Source organism: Pezoporus occidentalis, unplaced genomic scaffold (assembly GCF_034315485.1).
Source record: "Pezoporus occidentalis ecotype Australia unplaced genomic scaffold, CSIRO_AGI_Poc_V1 ctg97, whole genome shotgun sequence".
Classification (NCBI taxonomy): Eukaryota; Metazoa; Chordata; class Aves; order Psittaciformes; family Psittacidae; genus Pezoporus; species Pezoporus occidentalis.
In genome coordinates this window covers 2,413,754-2,432,550 of record NW_026916336.1, presented here as the reverse complement: position 1 = coordinate 2,432,550, position 18,797 = coordinate 2,413,754, and the positions used below count along the sequence as shown (strand labels likewise).

Genomic DNA, 18,797 nt, shown 5'->3' with positions numbered 1-18,797 from the left:
ACCCCAGCACTAAGTGTGATGAATTTTCTTCTCTCTGCTTAAATAACAAGAGAAATAAAGCGGATGGAGATGGGACGTTGCTGCCTTAAAGAAGTGCTGTTTCCTCCAATGTTAGTTTATCAGAGCTGAAATTTTCTTCCTATTTGCTCTAGGATTAGCACAGTGAGAGAATATAAAATTGCTCAAAGCCAGAAAGCTGTGAAATTGGCTGAACATTGAATGAAGTGGAGAACTGGCTTTGTGAGGAGAGTGAAGGACAGGAAACTAGGAATGATGGAGAAGTCTCCGAGGCAATTAAAGAGATAAGGTTGAATTCAACCTTGCTATATGTGAGCACTGCTTGCTCCTGCAGTACTGGAACTGTACTTATGTTGGATATGAATTAGCAATATGAGCTGTACATGAAGGCTTGATGAAGTGAATGTAAAGTTTTCAGCTTCATGAAGGAGAATTGGAGGAATTTACCTGAAGTAATTGAGAAGTAATTTCTGAGCAGCAGAAATTCTGGAGTAACTGTCTAAAGTAAGAAATCATTCCTTTCTGACCCACGTAATCCTCAAACCTATGGTAAACACAGGGACCAGAAGAGCTTGCAGCTCTTCAGCCAGGAAAAGTGGAATAAGAGTATTATTTAGACCACAGGGAAGAATACCGGCACACAAACTAAAAGTTGAAGCAAACACCCCTGTTCAGAGCTGAGGAAGGGAACCCCACCATAGGTATGATGGAGCAGGGCTTAAACAGTCAGATTAAAAGTTCCTTATCTGCAGTAATCCTCAAAATTAAAGACAAGAACAAGAGGAGGAATCTGGTCTTGATTTTGGCAATGACAGAAAATGACTGAGCAGGTTATCAATACAAGATAAAAAACAAGACCTAGGTGTTTTTCAAGCATCAAAACAAGAAACTTGACAAGAAGAGCAATGGATGCTTGAAAAGTGTCATGGAAGGCAATTTGTCATTGTCCCCACTGCAGCAAATGAGCTGGAATATGGAGTTTCAGGAAACAAACCAAAACAGAACAAAACAAAAAGAACCCACCCAAACAAGGAGGGGAAAAAACCCAAACCAAACAAAAAACCCCACCAACCAACCAGCCAAAAACCCCAAAACACTTCTATCTCCCAGCAATTTCAGCAAAAATATGTTGCAGCATGGCCCATTAGCCCCGGGAATTCAAACAGAATTCAGGCATCGGTGGCCTCTGCAACACCAGCCTTTTTCATCTGAAATGAATGTGAGAGTAGCAAGATGTAAAACTGGAAGTGTCACAGAAAATGTGGATACAAATGCAGAAAAAAGGAAGAACAAAAAAAGAAGGCAGTTACAGACCACAGGTTAATACGAAAATGGTGTGCTACTGGAATAGAAATAGAGATTTCTAAGTCATTGATAGGCAAGTTTTAATTATCTGGACATCTGTTGAGCATCAAACACAGCAAAAGGTGCATCACCAAGGGCTTTCTTTTAATTTAATAGAAAATTTAATAATGAGCAAGGCAAAAGAAATGTTCTTTGGGTTCTGACATGGAGTCAACATGGAGGAAATGACAGGCAACTTGTGTAGCAGGATGAACAAGCGACTAGAGAAAACACACACTCCCTGGATTAAATGTGGGTTATGTTAAAAGAAATTCCATCACCAAAGCACTAGGCTCTGAAAAGGTTGTGGTCCAGAGATTAGAAGAAACAACACTCAGTGAAACTTCTTTCAGCATGAACTTTTTTGTGGAGTGTCTGGTTTTTCCCTCTTTCCCAGTTCAGTTCTCTACCTTTCAGTTTATCATTGTTTAATTTCCATCTAGTTTCTTCATTTTGTCCTTTTCTTCTTGTCAACTGTATTGATTTTCCTACATTGTGTTCACCTTACGTTTTAGGAGATTCTGAGCTCAGTGGAACTCGGCCAAAACAACTTATTAATAAAAATAGTTTAGCAAAGTATTCTCAGTCTTTGAACTGAACCATTTTTGCTAAAATGTATGAGCTTTGATAAAGCTTTTACCAGGGATTATGTGGATTCAGGTCTCTTTGGTGTTATAAAAAGGGGCAGAGACAGACTGATCTGCACCATGTGTCATGGTGTGAATTTAAATCAGAGAGCTGCCGCTCTGAAAATATTCTTTGCTGGAGCAAAAGAGGGACTTAAACCTGGTTGTGCACAGCGGTGACATGGCCATATCTAGCAGGTGGATGTCGCACTGGCCCTGTGAAGGCAACCAGGTCTGAGAGCTGGTCACAGGCAATGCTGTGGCATCAGAACAACATCCTTCCTAGACTAGACCAGAATACTCCCTTCTTGCCTGGTGGTTTATATGAAGAAAGCGGTTTACAGAGCCATTTGGAAGAGTTACTTCCAATCTATGAAGTAAAACACAGTAGTGTCTCAAGGGAATTAAGCTCATATGATGACTTACTCTTGTCTTTGGTGACTCTTAATTTTTCTCCTTTTTTATCTCCTACGTTTCCTTCTTCCATAGGCTTCACTTCTCTTGTCCTTTCTCAGCCTGCCTGCCAAAACATAAGCAATAAAAATTATTAGTATGGGAGATTATGAGATTTTATGAAGGTAATGACCTAGAGGGCTGATGGAACAGTGTTGGTCACGTTTCCAAGAGACAGCTTCAAACTACTTGTAGGCTAAGGAAGGCAGTATTACATCAGTTGACATTTAGTTCTTTTTTTTTTCCTAATTATTTTTGCAGAGACGAGAAGCTTGTATTCTTTTTAATAGCAACTACTTCAAGCTAGCAAAGCTCAGTTATTCCACAGTGATCACATCATCACATCGCAAGGTTGGATATTTGGTGCCAGTTTATGAGGTTTGCAGCTCATGCTTACCATTCAAAAGGGAGACAGCAGTCTGGGCTGCATGAAGTAGGGGATTTGGGCCTGCAAAGGACCAGTTGGATCTCCAAAGTAAATTCAGAAACCTGTGCCTTTCACATGCTGTGGACACTTACAGAAGCTTGTCCCAGTCAGTGGAGATGCTCTGTACTTTCTTAAGATCTCCTTTAAATCAGAGCCCTGTGCATTGATGTTTTTACTACCATTTTCATTATTTCTTAGTATGTCTTGCACTCTGCACATGACCATGCAGATCAAGCATCCCCCACCAAGGTAAACAGCAAATACACGCAAATTAATTTCTCCAAACAGGCAGATCTTGGATTGCAGTGCAGTGTCATATAACCCAGGAATGTGTCAGGAATATAACCAGGTCTCTGTACCTCAGGTTCTTCTGTGATACATAGCAGTATTTCCAGCAAAAGGCCAAAAACTGATCAGGAGAGTTCAAATCATTTATTTAAAATGAAAAATACAACCCAGAAAAATCCTCACTCCCCACTAAAACCATAAACAAACAAAAACCCACCAAAAAGTACAACTGATTTGGAGGATATTTTCCATATTCACAACACAGAAAATACTGCATGTACCTGCTGCTCCACTGATCTCCTCAGCTCTAGCTGAACCCCTGCCACCTCTGAGAGCTAGCAGAGCTCAGGGACACGCACCCTGCCACCCTCACTGAGGAGCAGCAGGGGAGCTACAGGCATAGGGGAACTTAGGCTCAAGGGTCAAAGCGACTTTGGGTTCAAAGAAGTGAGACTTTCACTGAACTACCAAAAGGTTCCTCTTTAGCAGCGGCAGCATGGGCCAGTCCTGGGACAAGAAGCCCAAGACACACCTTCATCAAGAGATATCTGAGATAGGATCTAATGATTTTTCACTGTTTTGAAGCCCTTGTTAATCTTCAGTTAGTCTTACTTCAACTAACAGATTGAGTAGTTGTGTAAATAATCACCTTGCTCATCTAGCTCTGAGAAAAGACAACAAAGACTTGCCTGGAGAATAAGGGACCTCTGCGTGGCAATAGTGGAGTGACCCTGTGGCACCTGCTGCAGGCAGAAGGCTTTATATCCTCATCTCATTAAACTGTTTATCTCTGACCCAAACCACCAGTTTGTCTTTCTGCTTCCCCTGGCCACTTCCCTGGCCTGAGGAAGCCAGGCTTTGCTCCAGTTTTCTAACAGGAGAAGCAAGAGCTGAATACTCAGAGATTGTTTATGACTTACGGTAATAGTTAGGGACTTGTGTGTCTTGTCCCAGTCCTTGGTGATTGGGTCAGAAAAGTATGTGGCCAGGGTTGACTGGGAAGCCTTACTTGGACAATTCCTTTGGGTCAGAAAAGACACAGGGCCTTGGAGCACCACGGCTGTTTATTTGTATTAGCGCTCCCGAAAGGAGCACATCGCACACTGCAACTGCAGTGTGCTGGGTGCTGTACATCCCAGCCCATACAACATGGCTTCGCTAAAACAAAGGGTGTAGATGGTGCAAGGAGACCCCTCCTGGGTAGCACAACAAGCCACAGTGAGCAGAGCAACAAGCCAGTGCTCTCATGATCAGCAGGGTGCTGGAGGGTGTATGGGGGCTGTCAGGGGACCTCCCCTAAAAGGAGATGGAAGTGCAGGACTGCGACAAGTGGACATAGAGAGCGCTGGTGCCTGGAGCAGCTTCAAGTTAAGATTAAGTGACACTAGGGAGGAAGGAGGGAGCCCATGGAGCCCTCATATGCATGCATGTGCACAAAATCAGACTGCTTATATACAATGAGAAAGAAAGATAATTCTGCTGGAGAGATTCAGTGGAGGAAATGGGGTCTAACAACTTAGGAGAGACAGAAACAGCCCAAGCTGATGGTTGAAGGAGGAAATCTTCCCCATTCAAGTCACTATCCTGTGTAACACATGACAAATGCCATTGTGGGCTTACCTCTCCCTGTAGTCTGAGCTTGGCGGATGGGTGCAAGGTTCATGACTGATGTTCTCATTAGCACTGTTCTACTATAGAAGGTACCTGTTGATTTCCTCTGGAATTCTCCCCCAGGCCATGTTTGAGCTGGTTACTTCCGAAGCCTCCTATTACAAGAGCCTGAATCTTTTGGTGTCTCACTTCATGGAGAATGAACGTCTGAAAAAAATCTTACACCCTTCTGAAGCACACATCCTCTTCTCCAATGTCCTGGATGTCATGGCTGTTAGTGAGCGGTAAGAACTGCTGCTGGGTTTTAGTCCAGCTGAATGGCATTGCTTTAACTAACCTCATTTGTAGAGGGATGGAGGAGCTGAGCAGGGGCAGTCTGTTACTCATTGTCTTTTCAAAGAGCCTGTGGATACATGTCTTGCTTTGAACCTCAAGGCCTTCTTCTGGGAATTCCCTGCAACAGACATGTCACAATTAATATGAGCACCGGGTTTCTCACCTAGCTTCCTGTTGGACCTCGAGCAGCGGGTGGAGGAGAACATTGTCATCTCGGATGTGTGCGATATTGTCTATCAGCATACAGTTAACCACTTCTCTGTGTACATCACCTACGTCTCCAACCAGACCTACCAGGAGAGAGCTTACAAGCAGCTTCTGTGAGTGCCGGTGCTTGATGCTTAAATTATTGTGCAAAATTGCATGAGATTTCACTGTAATTTTGATATTTGTGAGAAAGGATTAGGTGGTACAGAAAAAGATTTCCCACATCACTGATTTTTCACTGCACCTATAAAAAGAAAACACAATTAAAAGGGTTTATAGCCAGGGTGGGGTGATACAGTGTGCAGGTATCATACCAAGTAAATTCAGAGCCAGCGTTTTCCAGCTGTGGGAAATATTCATGATGTACACAGGGGCACATGCTTGTGAAATAGATGTATTTTTAAACTGCAAGTACAGGCAAGAGATTGAAAGCCCAAGAATATAATACAGATCTCTGATGACAAGAACACCCAGTGTTTTTCCCAGGCTGCTCAGCAAGGCATTTGAGTTTCCCAAAGCTCTGATTTCTTTTGTGTTTCAGAGCAAAATTTTCTTTAAAAAAAAAAAAAAAGCTGTAAAAAAAAAAAAAAGGAATTTTCTTCACGTTCTAGTGTCACACACACAGACACTACCTAGGCCTGAGGATAAAATGCAAAATATTTTTGCATTATTTTTCAAGTTTAGCAAGTCTTTTGATCCCATAGGAACTGTCTTTCCCCAGCTCAAAACAAAGAGTGACCTCCAAGCTTGTCTTCAAGCAGGAGAATTGTTTTTTCTTTAGTTACAATGTCCTAGATTCTTTCAGGACAGCCCATTGCGCATACTGCACTGTATTTCCTGCCCGCAGCAGAAGCTAGTTCAGGGGAGTGTAACAAACCCTAATCCTATCCTTTCTCTGCTCCCCAGCTTTTGAGGAATAAAAACCCCCAACACTTCAAGGGGCCTCTGTTGTGCTTTCCCAACTGTTGTCTCCAAAGGAAGGGTACCACTGGGTTTCCTTCAGTCAGAGGCAAGCAATATAGCAGCAGAATATGAACAGTTTGCCTAGACTCATTAGCTAAACACTCAGAAGTGAAGCAGCAATAGGCTAGATTAGATGAGCTTGAAAAGGACCTGTTGGAGATAGAGGTATTCCTAGATATGAATTTAGAAGGCAGCATTCTTTCTGTCTGCAGGAGAACAAAAAGCAAACTGAAAAGAATAGACTTGTTCCACAGGCTCCTAGCTGGCGCAGCAATTCTACAGCACTTGGTTGAACTCAAAGTCTGAGGTGTGGTCACAGCTCACCCCATTTGGCAGTTCCTCAGGTACACTCAGGTTCATTCTGCTATGGCTCTGGAGAGCCACACCATCACATAAGTACCTGCTGCAGCAGGGGGAATCATGTACAACGGCTTCTCCTAGATGCTGCAAGTCACACACAGTAGAGACAGGTTTTGCACAGTTAGCAATCTCTTCACATCCACGCTGTTTCTGCTAGCCAGGACTCCAGCAGTGTAAGTCTTCCTCAGGTCCCTGCAGTTGCCAGGAAGCATTGACTTTGACTATGGCAGCTGGGACTTTTAGCTGCTCTGTACAGCTGTGTCCATGGCCCAGCAATACCCTCATCTGCTCCAAACCATCAGGGTACAGCCCATGCCCTTCTCAGGCCAGGCAATGATTTCCTTCCTCCAGCTAAGCAGCAGCCAGGAGTAGCAGTAGCCAAGCCTGAGCTGTTTTGTGGCTTGTCTTGTTCTTATGGCTGAGCAAATTTCACCTTGTCACAGAGTTCCAACTGTGTAAAAATGTATAATTATGCCTCTGACTCATCTACTTGGACACACACCCCATTCACACGCACCTACGCACACAGTGCATGCTGCTGAGCTAGATGTGCTAACACATGTGAACACTACCATGGCTTCTACATTAAAAGTCTATTTTTTTCCCTCCCCAACACTATAAATAACTCTGGATTTAAACTAAAGTACACCTAGAAGCATTGAGTCCCCTCTTCTCTCCCACTGGAGAGGCCAGGCAGATGCTGACTATGGGACTAACCTGCTTTTGGGTCACCAGCCACATACCAGAGGCTCAGGCAGAGGAGCACTTAAAGCCCTCACACCTTTGTTCTCTCTCCTTTCAGGCAGGACAAGCCAGCTTTCCGAGAAGTGATCTCACAGCTGGAGCTGGATCCCAAGTGCAAAGGCCTGTCCTTTTCTTCCTTCCTTATTCTGCCGTTTCAAAGGATCACTCGGCTCAAACTGCTGGTGCAGGTAGAGATTTGTGCTCTTCTCTCTCTTCTGAGGGTCTTCTGGATCACTCCATTTTTCTTTTCAGCAGTTGTGAATGAGGCTTAGATACAGCCACAATCAAACTTAGAGATGGGTGAAGCCTTTCCACAGAATTAGATGTTATAAACCACTATGGAAAAGATTTATTCACTCAGAGACCATCCCCAAGCTAGTGTTGAATTTGCCACATAGCTTTTACTGAGCAAGAGTTGTCTGTTAGTGCCAGCTCCATCTATTTTTCTTTTCTTTTATATATATATAAAATAGGATTCTGCCTGCTGTATTTCTTTTAGATATAAGGTCAGATGGGACCAGGTTTTAATGAGAAAGAGGAACAAAGAGGTGAGAGTCACTGTACTCTGTCACCTACCCTGTAATGAGGCTGATGGCCAGAAATAACTCAGAGGCTAGTTTGACAGTTTCTGTGCTGTCAAATTGGGATCAGAATTAACACAGCTTTTCCTCCCCTGCAGAATATTTTGAAGAAAGTAGAAGAGAAGTCTGACAGGGAAAACACTGCCCTGGATGCACATAAAGAGCTGGAAACAGTAAGTCTGAATGAGCTAAACTGAAGGCCATTAAGATGAAACCATCATGTTCATTCCTCCCACCTTCCCCTCCTTAAAAAAAGACATATAAACCACATTAGCTCCTGAAGCTGTCTCTTTAAATCCTATCACTGTGTTTCAGGAGTAATATTTTTTTCCTGAAGCCTTGCTTGTTCTCAAAGATAGACTAATCCAGCAGCACTCAGATGTCAGTGACAAGGAGTCCTTTGCTAACAACAGATGTGTATGTTTCTGCTGTAGGAAAGGGCAGAGAGAATGTTTTCCCTTGGAGAATTCAAGATTACAAATTGTTTTTTGCAGATAGTTGAAGGTGATGGATCTCACTAAGGGATGTAATTAGCCACATCAGGCAACAGAGCACAACTGTGTCAGGCTTCCTCCAATGCAGCACGCTTCTTCCTCTGACCTAGAATAACAATTTCTTAATGAAGTACTCAAGCCTGCTTTTAGCCCTCTTCCCTGAAGCTGGTAGGTAGCTGTTTGGTTGGGCTAGTTACTGCTGCACACAAAACAGGAAAGCATTGGGATGTTTTCCATCTGACACGGTCAGACAGGGCAATCCCACCTCCACGCTACATAACTCAATGGTCTCTGCGTGTAGATGGCAGCCACATGGAACAGTGTTTGAACCCTTCACCAGAAGCTTGGGACATCTCAAGTCCTGCAGTTCAGTAGAAGTATTTGAAGTTAAAAACTGTGCTAGAATATCAACCTGAGGATACAGTCATAGCTTCTGACTGAAAAACAGGCTCCTGGATTTCCCTGGATTAGTGTAGGAAGCGTACACTTTGGAGATCACTAGGGAGAAAGACAGAGACCTTTACAATGAACAGTATTCTGCATTAAGTTAGTGTTTGCAGAATCCCTCTTGCATCTGGTAGCAATGGTTTTTATCCATTGGTCAGAAGCCTGAGGAAAGCTGTTCCTGAAACATGCAGGTAACTACAACTGCTGATGGAAAAATGCTCTTTCTAGATTCAGCTGCTGCTGACCCACCCGATCAGTTTCTTAACTGCCTTTGCATGGTTACTTATCTGTAAGTGTTGGAAGTTTAGATGCCTAAAGTCCAGCTAAGTACAGGCATTACAGCAGAGGTCATCTGGTGCTTATTTTCCCTGTATGTATCCCTATTCAAGAGGGAAGAGCTGATCACAGTTTAAATTGCTGATATTCTGGTGGGTTTTGAGTAGCAGAAACAGAGCACAAAGTGGAACTTGTTCTCCAATGTGATTTTTCTACCTAGCCAGTTCTCAAGAGAATTGCTCCTTATGAAACAGGCAGTGGCATCTAGGTTAAGGTCCCTGCAATAGGGTAGTGCTCACACGTTGGTTGTGGGTTTTCAGTTAAAATTTGTGCTTAGAACACAGCTGGGCTCTGTATGATGAATGTCTCTTTTGCTGGGACATTTCATAGCCTTGGCATCTGGTGCTGCTTGGCAGAACCACAGCATTTGCATCTTTGAAATTAAGATCTTTGGCTTCATTTTCTTCTTGAAGATGATACTGTGTGTGCACAAGTGTTGGGAACAAGGAAGATGAGATACATGGCATGTCAGGATCTGGAAAAGGCGATATACCCTGTGCTGGGCAACATGGACTATTGCTTAATACTTTCTGTTTCAGTAACCGAATGCAGCCATCTAACATGTCCTCTGATAGCCAGCCAGCTATAACACCGTCTGCGTATTTGGTGAGGGGTTTTCTTTATTGTTGTTTTTGTTTGTTTTCCACTCCTTTTTTCATGCAAATACAGTGCTGACAGAAGAGTTTGGCTGGGTCAGTTCCTGTTACAGCAGGGCACTTAGCCTGTCACAGTCAGGCCTTTCTGTGCTGTTCATCGTTGCTTACCAGTGAAGGCAAATCTTTGTACACTCTTTATCCCAGGTGGTGAAAGCATGTAATGAAGGTGTCAGAAAGATGAGCCGAACAGAGCAGATGATCAGCATCCAGAAGAAACTGGAATTCAAGATCAAGGTATAAACACCCTTTGCAGAGAAGCAAACCAATACCCTCCAACTGTTGTGTGGACATACATGGCAGTAGTAGCCTAGTTACCCTTATTTCAGTGTGTGTTCAGTGGTAGCCTGGTCCACACTGTCCCAACTCCAAAGCCTTTGAAGGGAATGCTGCTGCATCCATCTGTGTGATCTCAGTGCACACATGCTGCAGAGGTCAGGGGCAGCACTGAGGCCAATGTGTTGTGCCCCTACGCAGATTTGACATGCTGGCATCAAACCATCCGAGCACAGTGGGTGCCCCCTGCTCCAGCACTCCGTTTCGGCTCTTCCGTCTCATCTCCCTTCAAAATGCAGGTCAACTCTGAGCTATTATTTCACATTACAAATTACATTGAAGGAAGATGAAAGCTTAGAAAGCAAAACACTTTAAAGCTGGAAAACACCAAAATAAAGACTGCCCTGCCATTTTAATTCATCCATGCATTTATGCACTATGTACAGTCTCTAATTACCTGCTGGTGATTCATTTTGGCTCCACTCAGGGAATGACAGTCCATATTTAGGGGTGTCTGACCATGTCTCATTCATGCCATGAAACTCCAGTGCTGAGTATAGAGTTGCCAATTCTCTTCTCGAGCACTATGGAGATGCTTTGCAGATCCATCTGCTTCACAAACTTTAAGGAGCATATTTAGCTTCCCAGCAACCTTTTCATGTACCTGAACAACCGAAGCAAAACCAACAAAACAGAATAAAGCGAGACCATTTGTTTGGAAAGCTACACTGGGTGAACAAGAACTTGTTTTTCCACTCAGGGCTAGACCACAGTCCACAAGACAGCTCTAGACTGGGATAGTTACAAGGCTGCCCTCATCTCCTGTAAAGCTGAGGCTGTAATGACAGGCTTGAGCTGGTTCATCCCTGGAGTAGCTCTGCCTTAGGAACCCTTCTCCACTGGTGAAAGGAGTGCAAGAATGCAGAAAGTCAGACTGTGCCACCGTGCACATAAGAACACAGGGATGGAGTGAAGATGGAAACAGCAACAGTTACATAGATAATTCCCAGTATTTCAGTCATTTGACTGCAAGTGTAGTGTTCTAATGTAAGATGTGCTGGACTTCTTGTTTTTAGCACAGTGTGTGCCAAAACTCTAGCGGAAGTGCGGTTGCAGCTTCATGGACAGTATCTCCTCCTACCTGGAACAGACCCAGCGAGTAAGGACCCGATTAACCTAGGGGGTTTTGTAGCCGAAAGGCAATACGCATGTATTGCCAGTATGCACAATAGATGTCTGTAAAAGCTCAGTCCATGTGATGACACAGGGGATGTCCCAGAGACAGATCAGCATGTGCAGGTCCTGGTGTTTAAATCCAGCACTTGGCACTCCAGCATTGCTGTCCTTTCGTGTTTGTTCACTTTCAGGCTCCTGCCATACCCCTGAGTTTTGTTACGCTCTCAGCTAGGCTGCGGTGTGAATGACAGAGCGCACTGCCCTCTCTGTGCAGCTCTGCTCCACCTTCTGCAGTGCAAGCTGTGGTGATGGGAGCTCACCACCCTTCCTTTTGCATCTCTTGCTTTTCAGCATGTTGACCACATAAACCCACCGGGTTTTGCTGTTCTCCTGATCTTTGCCATCCTTTCCTCACTTCCAGTCTGTGCCCATCATCTCTCACTCCCGCTGGCTGCTGAAGCAAGGGGAACTGCAGCAAATGAATGGTCCAAAGACATCACGAACACTTCGCACCAAGAAACTCTTCAGAGAAATCTACTTGTTCCTTTTCAATGACCTGCTGGTAATCTGCCGGCAAATTCCTGGGTGAGTACAAAATTTGGGAAGTACACAGGGCACTTCCTTATTCCTGTTTGCCCATGGGTTTATCTAAGCTGTGATGCTGTGTCCCTGTCCTGTTCCCCAAGTACAGGGAAGCATCCTGGCCTGACCTGTACATCTCCCTCCAGCAGTTTCCTTGGTTTTGAGTACAGTTGACTCCTCATGGGTCAGCTCTCTCCAACCAAAAACTGATGGCAAAAACACCTTGGATTCCAGGCTTCCCAGAAGGATAAGCAAACAGGTATCCACCAGTTTCTGCAGCAACAAGTCACAGCTGGTGGGCTGGCCCAGGAGGCCCGTCTTCCTGTCAAGAAGTGATTTTTGACTCATCACTGCCTCAAGAACAGCTCAGATTTAGTCAGTTAAACGTCTAAGAAAGCAGTCTAGAAAACATGAGCAGCAGGGAGGGGTATACATTTAAGCCTGAGGCTAACAGTTCTATTTGACAGGCTGTAACCTGCCCCAGGAGGAGGAGAACATCATTGTACTCAGGACTAGGTCTTGTTTCACTCTAGTGAAACAGAGCAGCACAGATGGCTCCAGAGAACAGCGTGTTCTTTGTTGCACTGACCAGACTCACCGGTAGGGAGCATCTTGCCAGTCCAATGTTTCTAATAAACATGTCGCCGCAGTGTCTGATGCTTGGAAATATTTTGCTTCTGTGGCAGCCTGTATCCAGAAAACACAGAGGCATTTCACAAAGAGGAATGAAGTAAGCCTCACAGTCCCCTTTGAGGGAGCACTGTCTGCATTTTGTACATAGGGAGCTCAGAGCAAGCATTTGGCCATAGGAGATGCCTAAGGCAGAACAAGAAGAGGGTTTCTTGCTTTGCAGTGTTTTCATAGCTGCACACGTCTTCCCACACCAGGACATCATTTTGCTCCTGCCATGAAGCGGTTCCTGGTCCGTGTCCTCAGTACAGCTCTGGGTGGCTGAAGCCAAAGTCCCCTGAGATAACTGCAGTTTTTCCTCATCTCCTCTCTATCCTCTCCCAGGGACAAGTACCAAGTGTTTGACTCTGCTCCTCGGGGGCTCCTTCGGGTAGAGGAGTTAGAAGACCAGGGGCAGAGTTTGGCCAACGTCTTCATCTTGAGGCTGCTGGAGAACGCAGATGACCGGGAGGCGAGCTACATGCTGAAGGCATCATCCCAGTGAGTACAACAGTCACCCACTCACCAGAGCTCAGGAATGCACTCTCTTTACACCCACACATGGGCAGCACAGGGAGCAGCTCTCCACACTTAACCAGGGTCAGGCAGGCAGAGATCCCACTGCTGGCCCTACAAACCTCTCTGTCCAACATGGCTCCCCTAAGGCTACCTTTGACCTCTCCCGCTGACAGGCACTAGTGAACCAGGCATGTTTCCCTCCTGTACAATGTATTTGTAGCATCCAGCGTGGAGGATGGATGGGTACTTTGCATTGTGGGACAGAGAGGTCAGAAACCGGCCCTGGCACAGGAGCTCAACGGATTTATAGACAACTTCATATTCACAAAGTAAAAGCAAGCATACATCCGGATGCTGTACACTCCAAAGATCAAGGCCGTGCTCAGTCAGCACTATGAAGTGAGTCCTGCTTGTAAGGCAAAGATGGGAGAAACGGCTGCTTCCTCAGCACCTTCCACAGCTGATGCTGATCTTGCAGCCCTTCTGCTGCGCGGGGCCTCCTTGTCTCCTTGGATACAGTTTTTCTTGGCTCACTGATTTTACACTTCAGGTTCCAACAAGCTCAGCCTGGGCAAATGATTCAGCTGCACCAACACAAGCCTTACCTTTGACTCAAGCCTTAGCAGCCCTGCATTTTCCAGGCACAGCATCTATGCCATTATAGGTGCACACGTACTACCAGCTAAACAGCTACTAGAGATGATGTGCACTAAAAACTTGGTGTTACTTTGCTATCAGTTGTTCAACATCCATATTGCTTAATGAATGCCAGGCTCAGCCGGGACCACATCCTGCTACAGCCCAGGGCTGCACCCTGCACAGTGTAGCACCAGCATCAGGAAGACAAACCCCTAGTACAGTGAGTGAACAACTGCACCTTCTCCCCAGGCATGTGACTGCAGCTTTGCTGTACTGAAAATAGAGATGTCAGTCATGTTATGGAGGGCAAGCGCACATATGACGTCTGTGAGACTTCACTGTGCAGGGAACGATAAACCAGGCCAGGGTTTGCCCCAGCCCAGGGGAGGCAATGGCACTTCTGTGCTTCTGCATCCTGTCCCATCTTCGTGATGGCCACAGTGAGTATGTGACCCAGCACATATGGTGACCTGCATGGAGGCAGCTTGCAGCTGATGTCCTGGGTGGGCTGTACAGTGCATTTGGACACAGCTAGTCACAAGGGCAGGACTGGAGCACAGGCCGAGAGGAACCAGAGGCTGCAGGCAGGATCCAAATAGCCCTGCGAGGAACTGTGTGCAAGGCCAGCCTGCAGATAGGGCCACAAGCACAGCAAGACACTTGGTTTGATCTCTAGGTGCCAATCCCTCAGGGCACAGCACCCTCATCCTGCACATCCCCATGGCATGAGGGGCTGCACTTGACCTGCAGGTGTCCTCTCTGGTCCTTGGCATTGCGCTTCAGCCCTGAAGCACGAGGTATTCCCAACCCTGCAGATCAGCCTGCCAGTGCTTGTCCTTCACATCTCCGTTATAGGCCTCTCTCCTCCCAGAAGACACTTTTGTGGCTTTAGATGTGTGTCAAGTTCAGGCTTTAGAACTCGCATCAGAGAAGGTACAAAGCTCTGGCTCCCGCAGGGCTGGGAGCATCGCTGGTTCTCCAAGCAGGAGCTGCAGCCTGTGGAGATGAGCTGCCTGTTTCCAAGCAGGACTGAGGGAGCTCCAGGCATGGGGCTTCTCCAGCACTGTGGATCTTCCCCCACCTCCTGCTGCAGGCCCGGGTTTTGCATAGCAGCATGCTGAATATGCTCACATGGGTCTGTGTCTCATCTGCTGCCAGCCGAGCGGTACCCTTGGTGTGCTGTAGCATTTGCAAGTGAATTCATCAGTTCTGTCCTTTAAATGTTCCCACACAGCAGCTCCAAGCATAAATGAACCTCTAACTGCTTCTCTGCAGGAAGAACTGCTCCTATTGACCCAGCCCTGGCTAGAGCCCAGAGGATGCCAGGCCTCCCACCCTGCTGCTGGCTCTCTGAAGCCAGGCTGCTCCCCAAAGCGGGATCTTCCTGTTCTGGGGACAGTCAGCAGAGCCCAGGGCACGGGATGTGTGACATCCCAACCACTGCGTGTGGAAGAGTGGGCCTCAGCGTTGCCTGGGAGTCAAGGACCCTAGGGTGGGGAAGGCAGGAACTGGCCATGAAAGAAACAATTTAGGAGCCCAGGGCTGGCTGCGCAGGGGAGCTGGGTCCCTATGACTGTCCCATACTCACAGATTTGGTTTGTCATCCCTATGCAGGAGTGAGATGAAGCGCTGGATGATCTCACTGGCCCCGAACCGCAGAACCAAGTTTGTTTCATTTACATCCAGACTTGTTGGTAAGAGACACAGCATGGGAGGCACATCCTCTTCACCCCTACGCCAGGGCACCTTATTCTGCCTTCATCTCAATTTAACCCCAGGCTTGGGGCCTGTGCTGAAGCTGGACTGTCCCTGGCACCCCTTGTGTTCCCACCACCCACAGCCACTTGTCTGTGGGCCTGGCCCTGACCTTGCACCCCTCCAACCCAGGCTGGGCTGCACCAGCGCTCTCCCTCCCACCCAGGGTACTCAAGGGTGGCACTGAAGTGATGATACGCACCCAGCTCCTTTCCCCTCAGAGGTGCTTCCCTGGTCCCTGTGACTGGGGCACCCCTTGTCTTCCACGGGGTTTCTTACCACATCAGAGGGACCATTCACGGAGTTCATGGTCCTACAGCAGAATCCATCCCATTCCATCCCTCACTCTTGCCCTGTTCCTGGCAGACTGCCCACAGATCCAGTGTGTCCACCCGTACATGGCCCAGCAGCCAGATGAGCTGTCCTTGGAACTGGCTGATGTCCTCAACATCCTGGACAAGACAGATGATGGTATGAGGGACAGGATGGGGGCGTCTGCGGGAGGGTGGGCTTTGCCCTTGGCAGGCAGGAGGGGCCAGGCAGGGAGAGACCCATCATTGGCATCACAGCTGAGGAAGCTCAGAGCAGGAGGGGGGAGCTACTGCCTCCTTCTGACACTCAACAAATCCAGGTAGTGCTGGCACAGTCACCCTGGCACTGGCTGTCGGACATGGCAGGGCTGACACAGATGTAACCCAGACCTGTTCTTACCTTGATGCTTCACAGCCACCTGGTCCTGGTCCCTGGGGCACAATTGTAGCTGGTGGACTCAGTCACACTGGATGTATGCTGGGTACCACTCCTGCAGCACCAGGGGCAGCCAGGAGCACACAGTAGCAGCAGTGCCTGCTTTGTGCTGGCATCCCTTGAGCTAGCTGTCCACACAGTGCTGCTCAGGCAAGCGGGCTTCCTTGGCCAGATTGACAAACTGGGGTCACTCCAGCACAGGCCTCCGAGCAGCTTCCAGAAAGCACTGCCAGCTGTATAGGCTCTTCCCAGCACCACTGTCCCAGCATAGGAACAAGGACCACTCATTTATACCTGTCTCTGTCTCTGCTCAGGCTGGATATTTGGAGAGCGTCTTCACGACCAGGAGAGGGGCTGGTTCCCCAGTTCTATGGGGGAGGAGATCCTGAACCCCAAAATCCGAGCCCAGAATTTGAAGGAGTGTTTCCGGGTGCACAAGTCGGATGACAGCCAGCGGAGAAAACTGGGCAGCAGGAACCGCCAATGACCATTGGCATCCCCGAACATCTGCAGCACCTCTGGGAGAGGGGCAAAGGACAGAAGCACAACTGGGAGGATATGGTGATGGTGTGGTGGGCCATGGTGCAGGACCTGTTGTGCCAGAGCAGGCACATGCACCCATGAACAGAGAGACTGCAGGTCCTGGGCTCCCTGCAGCACTGATGCTTCCCTGGAGATCTGTGCTCTGAACTGGCTTGGATAACCCTTTCCCAGGCATTCTGTACAGCTGCAGAGAGCACAAGCCAAGCTGACACAGCCCAAAGGTGCCGGGTGGCTGATCCCCATTCCCTGCACACATGCTAGCTGGGGCTGGCTCAGGCTGCCTGGGAAAGGCACATGGCCACAAGCATAAAAAAGCATTAATGTTGCCCAGTTTGAGCACTTGCAGCTCATCATGACTTATAGTTTGGGTCGCTCCTAAAACACCATCTTACAGGGATAAAGCTGAAGCAGAAGAGCTGTCTCACCACCTCTACACAGCCCATCAGCACCGGGCTGGGACAAGCCCCAGTAACTCCAGCAGTCCTGCTTGTGGAGCCACTTGGGCCAATTCCCATGGGCAGACCCCCAATCTGCTTCAGTTAGATGCTCCACATCCAGCCCTGCTCCACCAGCAGCACAACCTCACCAGCCCTGACCCACACCTCTGCCTGCCAAATGGCCTCAGAGCACATCAAGGCCCTGCCCATGGCTCAGCCCCTCCACAGGGTCCTGGCACCACATCCTTTCCTGGTTGATCCGGCACTTGTGGTCTCTGTGGTCACTGCTACTTCTCTGCTGCAGAGGCACAGGGCAGGGTAGCCGTGCCAGCGCTTCCCTGCACACCACCATGGGAGCACCAGCAGCAGGCGAGTGACCTTACCCCAGGAGCTGCTGTCCCACACGCTGTGGGAGGCCCAGCGATTGCTGCCAGCATGCTTGTAACCCACGGCGCGCCGCTGCCTGCACAGGCAGAGCACACCATCTCCCTGTACAGCCACACCTCCATGTATATACATCAACCCCGTCGCCAGGCTGCGCAGAGCCAGGCAGCACTCCTTCCTTGCATGAAGCCCAGGGCATTGCACTGAGACCAACCAGGGGACGGACCCACGGCAGCCGCCTGTTGTTCAACAGCCTCGCTATGAACAGTCCCACACATGGCCACAGCAGCGGGCCCCTTGGGTACAGGCTGGTCCTGAGCTGCGGCCAGCATGCATCAGGGAAATGGATTGTTCGGCATCTTTCTGTGCCACTGCAAAGGAGTCTTGCAGGTGCCATGACCTGCAGTGCCCCACGCTCCTGCAGCGCCACGGCTGTGCTCCAGAAGGGGACGGAGAAGAGCTGCCTGCCAACAGAGCCATGCACAGAGCAGAGCCATGGGGATGGCAGCTTGGAAAAGCAGCAGGGACCAGGGAGTTGGCTCTGGCTGGGGCTGGTCTTTGGGCCACCCAGGACCAAGTTACGCATGGGGTGTGCAGCCAGAGCCAGGTGAGGGAGGGCTGGGGCTATCACCATGGTCCTGGGATGGGCAGCTCTGCACTGGGCGAGTGGCTGCAGCCCTGCTGGGACCAGAGCAGCAAAGGGAGAATGAAGGCATCCCTCCTCGTGCCCAGGTCAGTGGCACCAGGTCAGCAGTGACAGCAGGGCTGTGATTGCCTATAGCACCCCAGGGAGAGGGCCCCAGGCCCCCTGCTGATGCCCAGCCCAGAGGTGGGGACCAGGAAGGGGCCACAGCCTCTAACCTGGTGCACTGGGCTTATTTAATGGGGACCCCCCAAATTAGACATGCCCGCCCCCCTCCCCATTCCCCCCTAACAGCACCCTACAGTCAGCTTTTGAGTACAACCAAGGGTCCAGACCTTACAGCAGCCACAAATTCTCTAATGCAAAACCCAGAGGAGCTCCAGCTCCAGGAAATCCTTTAAATGACCTAAGAAGTTGCCACACAGCAGATGGTACAGCTCCACAGCCCAGCAGCCAGCACAGCCCAGGCACTGCTGCCCCAGTGCCTGCCTGGGGTGTTTCTCCTAACACAGAAATGCTCCCTTACCCATCAGAACAGC

At 48.2% G+C, this 18,797-nt stretch overlaps 1 protein-coding gene across 5 annotated transcripts in view; it reads left to right on the top strand.

The window, feature by feature from the left end:
• Positions 1-17,448, top strand: part of NGEF (neuronal guanine nucleotide exchange factor) — a 49,444-nt gene extending 31,996 nt beyond the window's left edge. For all 5 annotated transcript variants that reach the window (XM_062606614.1, XM_062606615.1, XM_062606617.1 and 2 more), the window contains 10 exons: positions 4,891-5,051; positions 5,271-5,423; positions 7,436-7,565; positions 8,057-8,131; positions 10,036-10,125; positions 11,762-11,925; positions 12,937-13,092; positions 15,364-15,443; positions 15,871-15,975; positions 16,566-17,448. In XM_062606614.1, the coding sequence (XP_062462598.1) occupies positions 4,891-5,051; positions 5,271-5,423; positions 7,436-7,565; positions 8,057-8,131; positions 10,036-10,125; positions 11,762-11,925; positions 12,937-13,092; positions 15,364-15,443; positions 15,871-15,975; positions 16,566-16,738 (1,287 nt within the window). In that variant the 3' untranslated portion in view covers positions 16,739-17,448. The remainder of the gene's footprint in view (positions 1-4,890; positions 5,052-5,270; positions 5,424-7,435; positions 7,566-8,056; positions 8,132-10,035; positions 10,126-11,761; positions 11,926-12,936; positions 13,093-15,363; positions 15,444-15,870; positions 15,976-16,565) is intronic.
• The last annotated feature ends 1,349 nt before the right edge of the window (positions 17,449-18,797 follow it).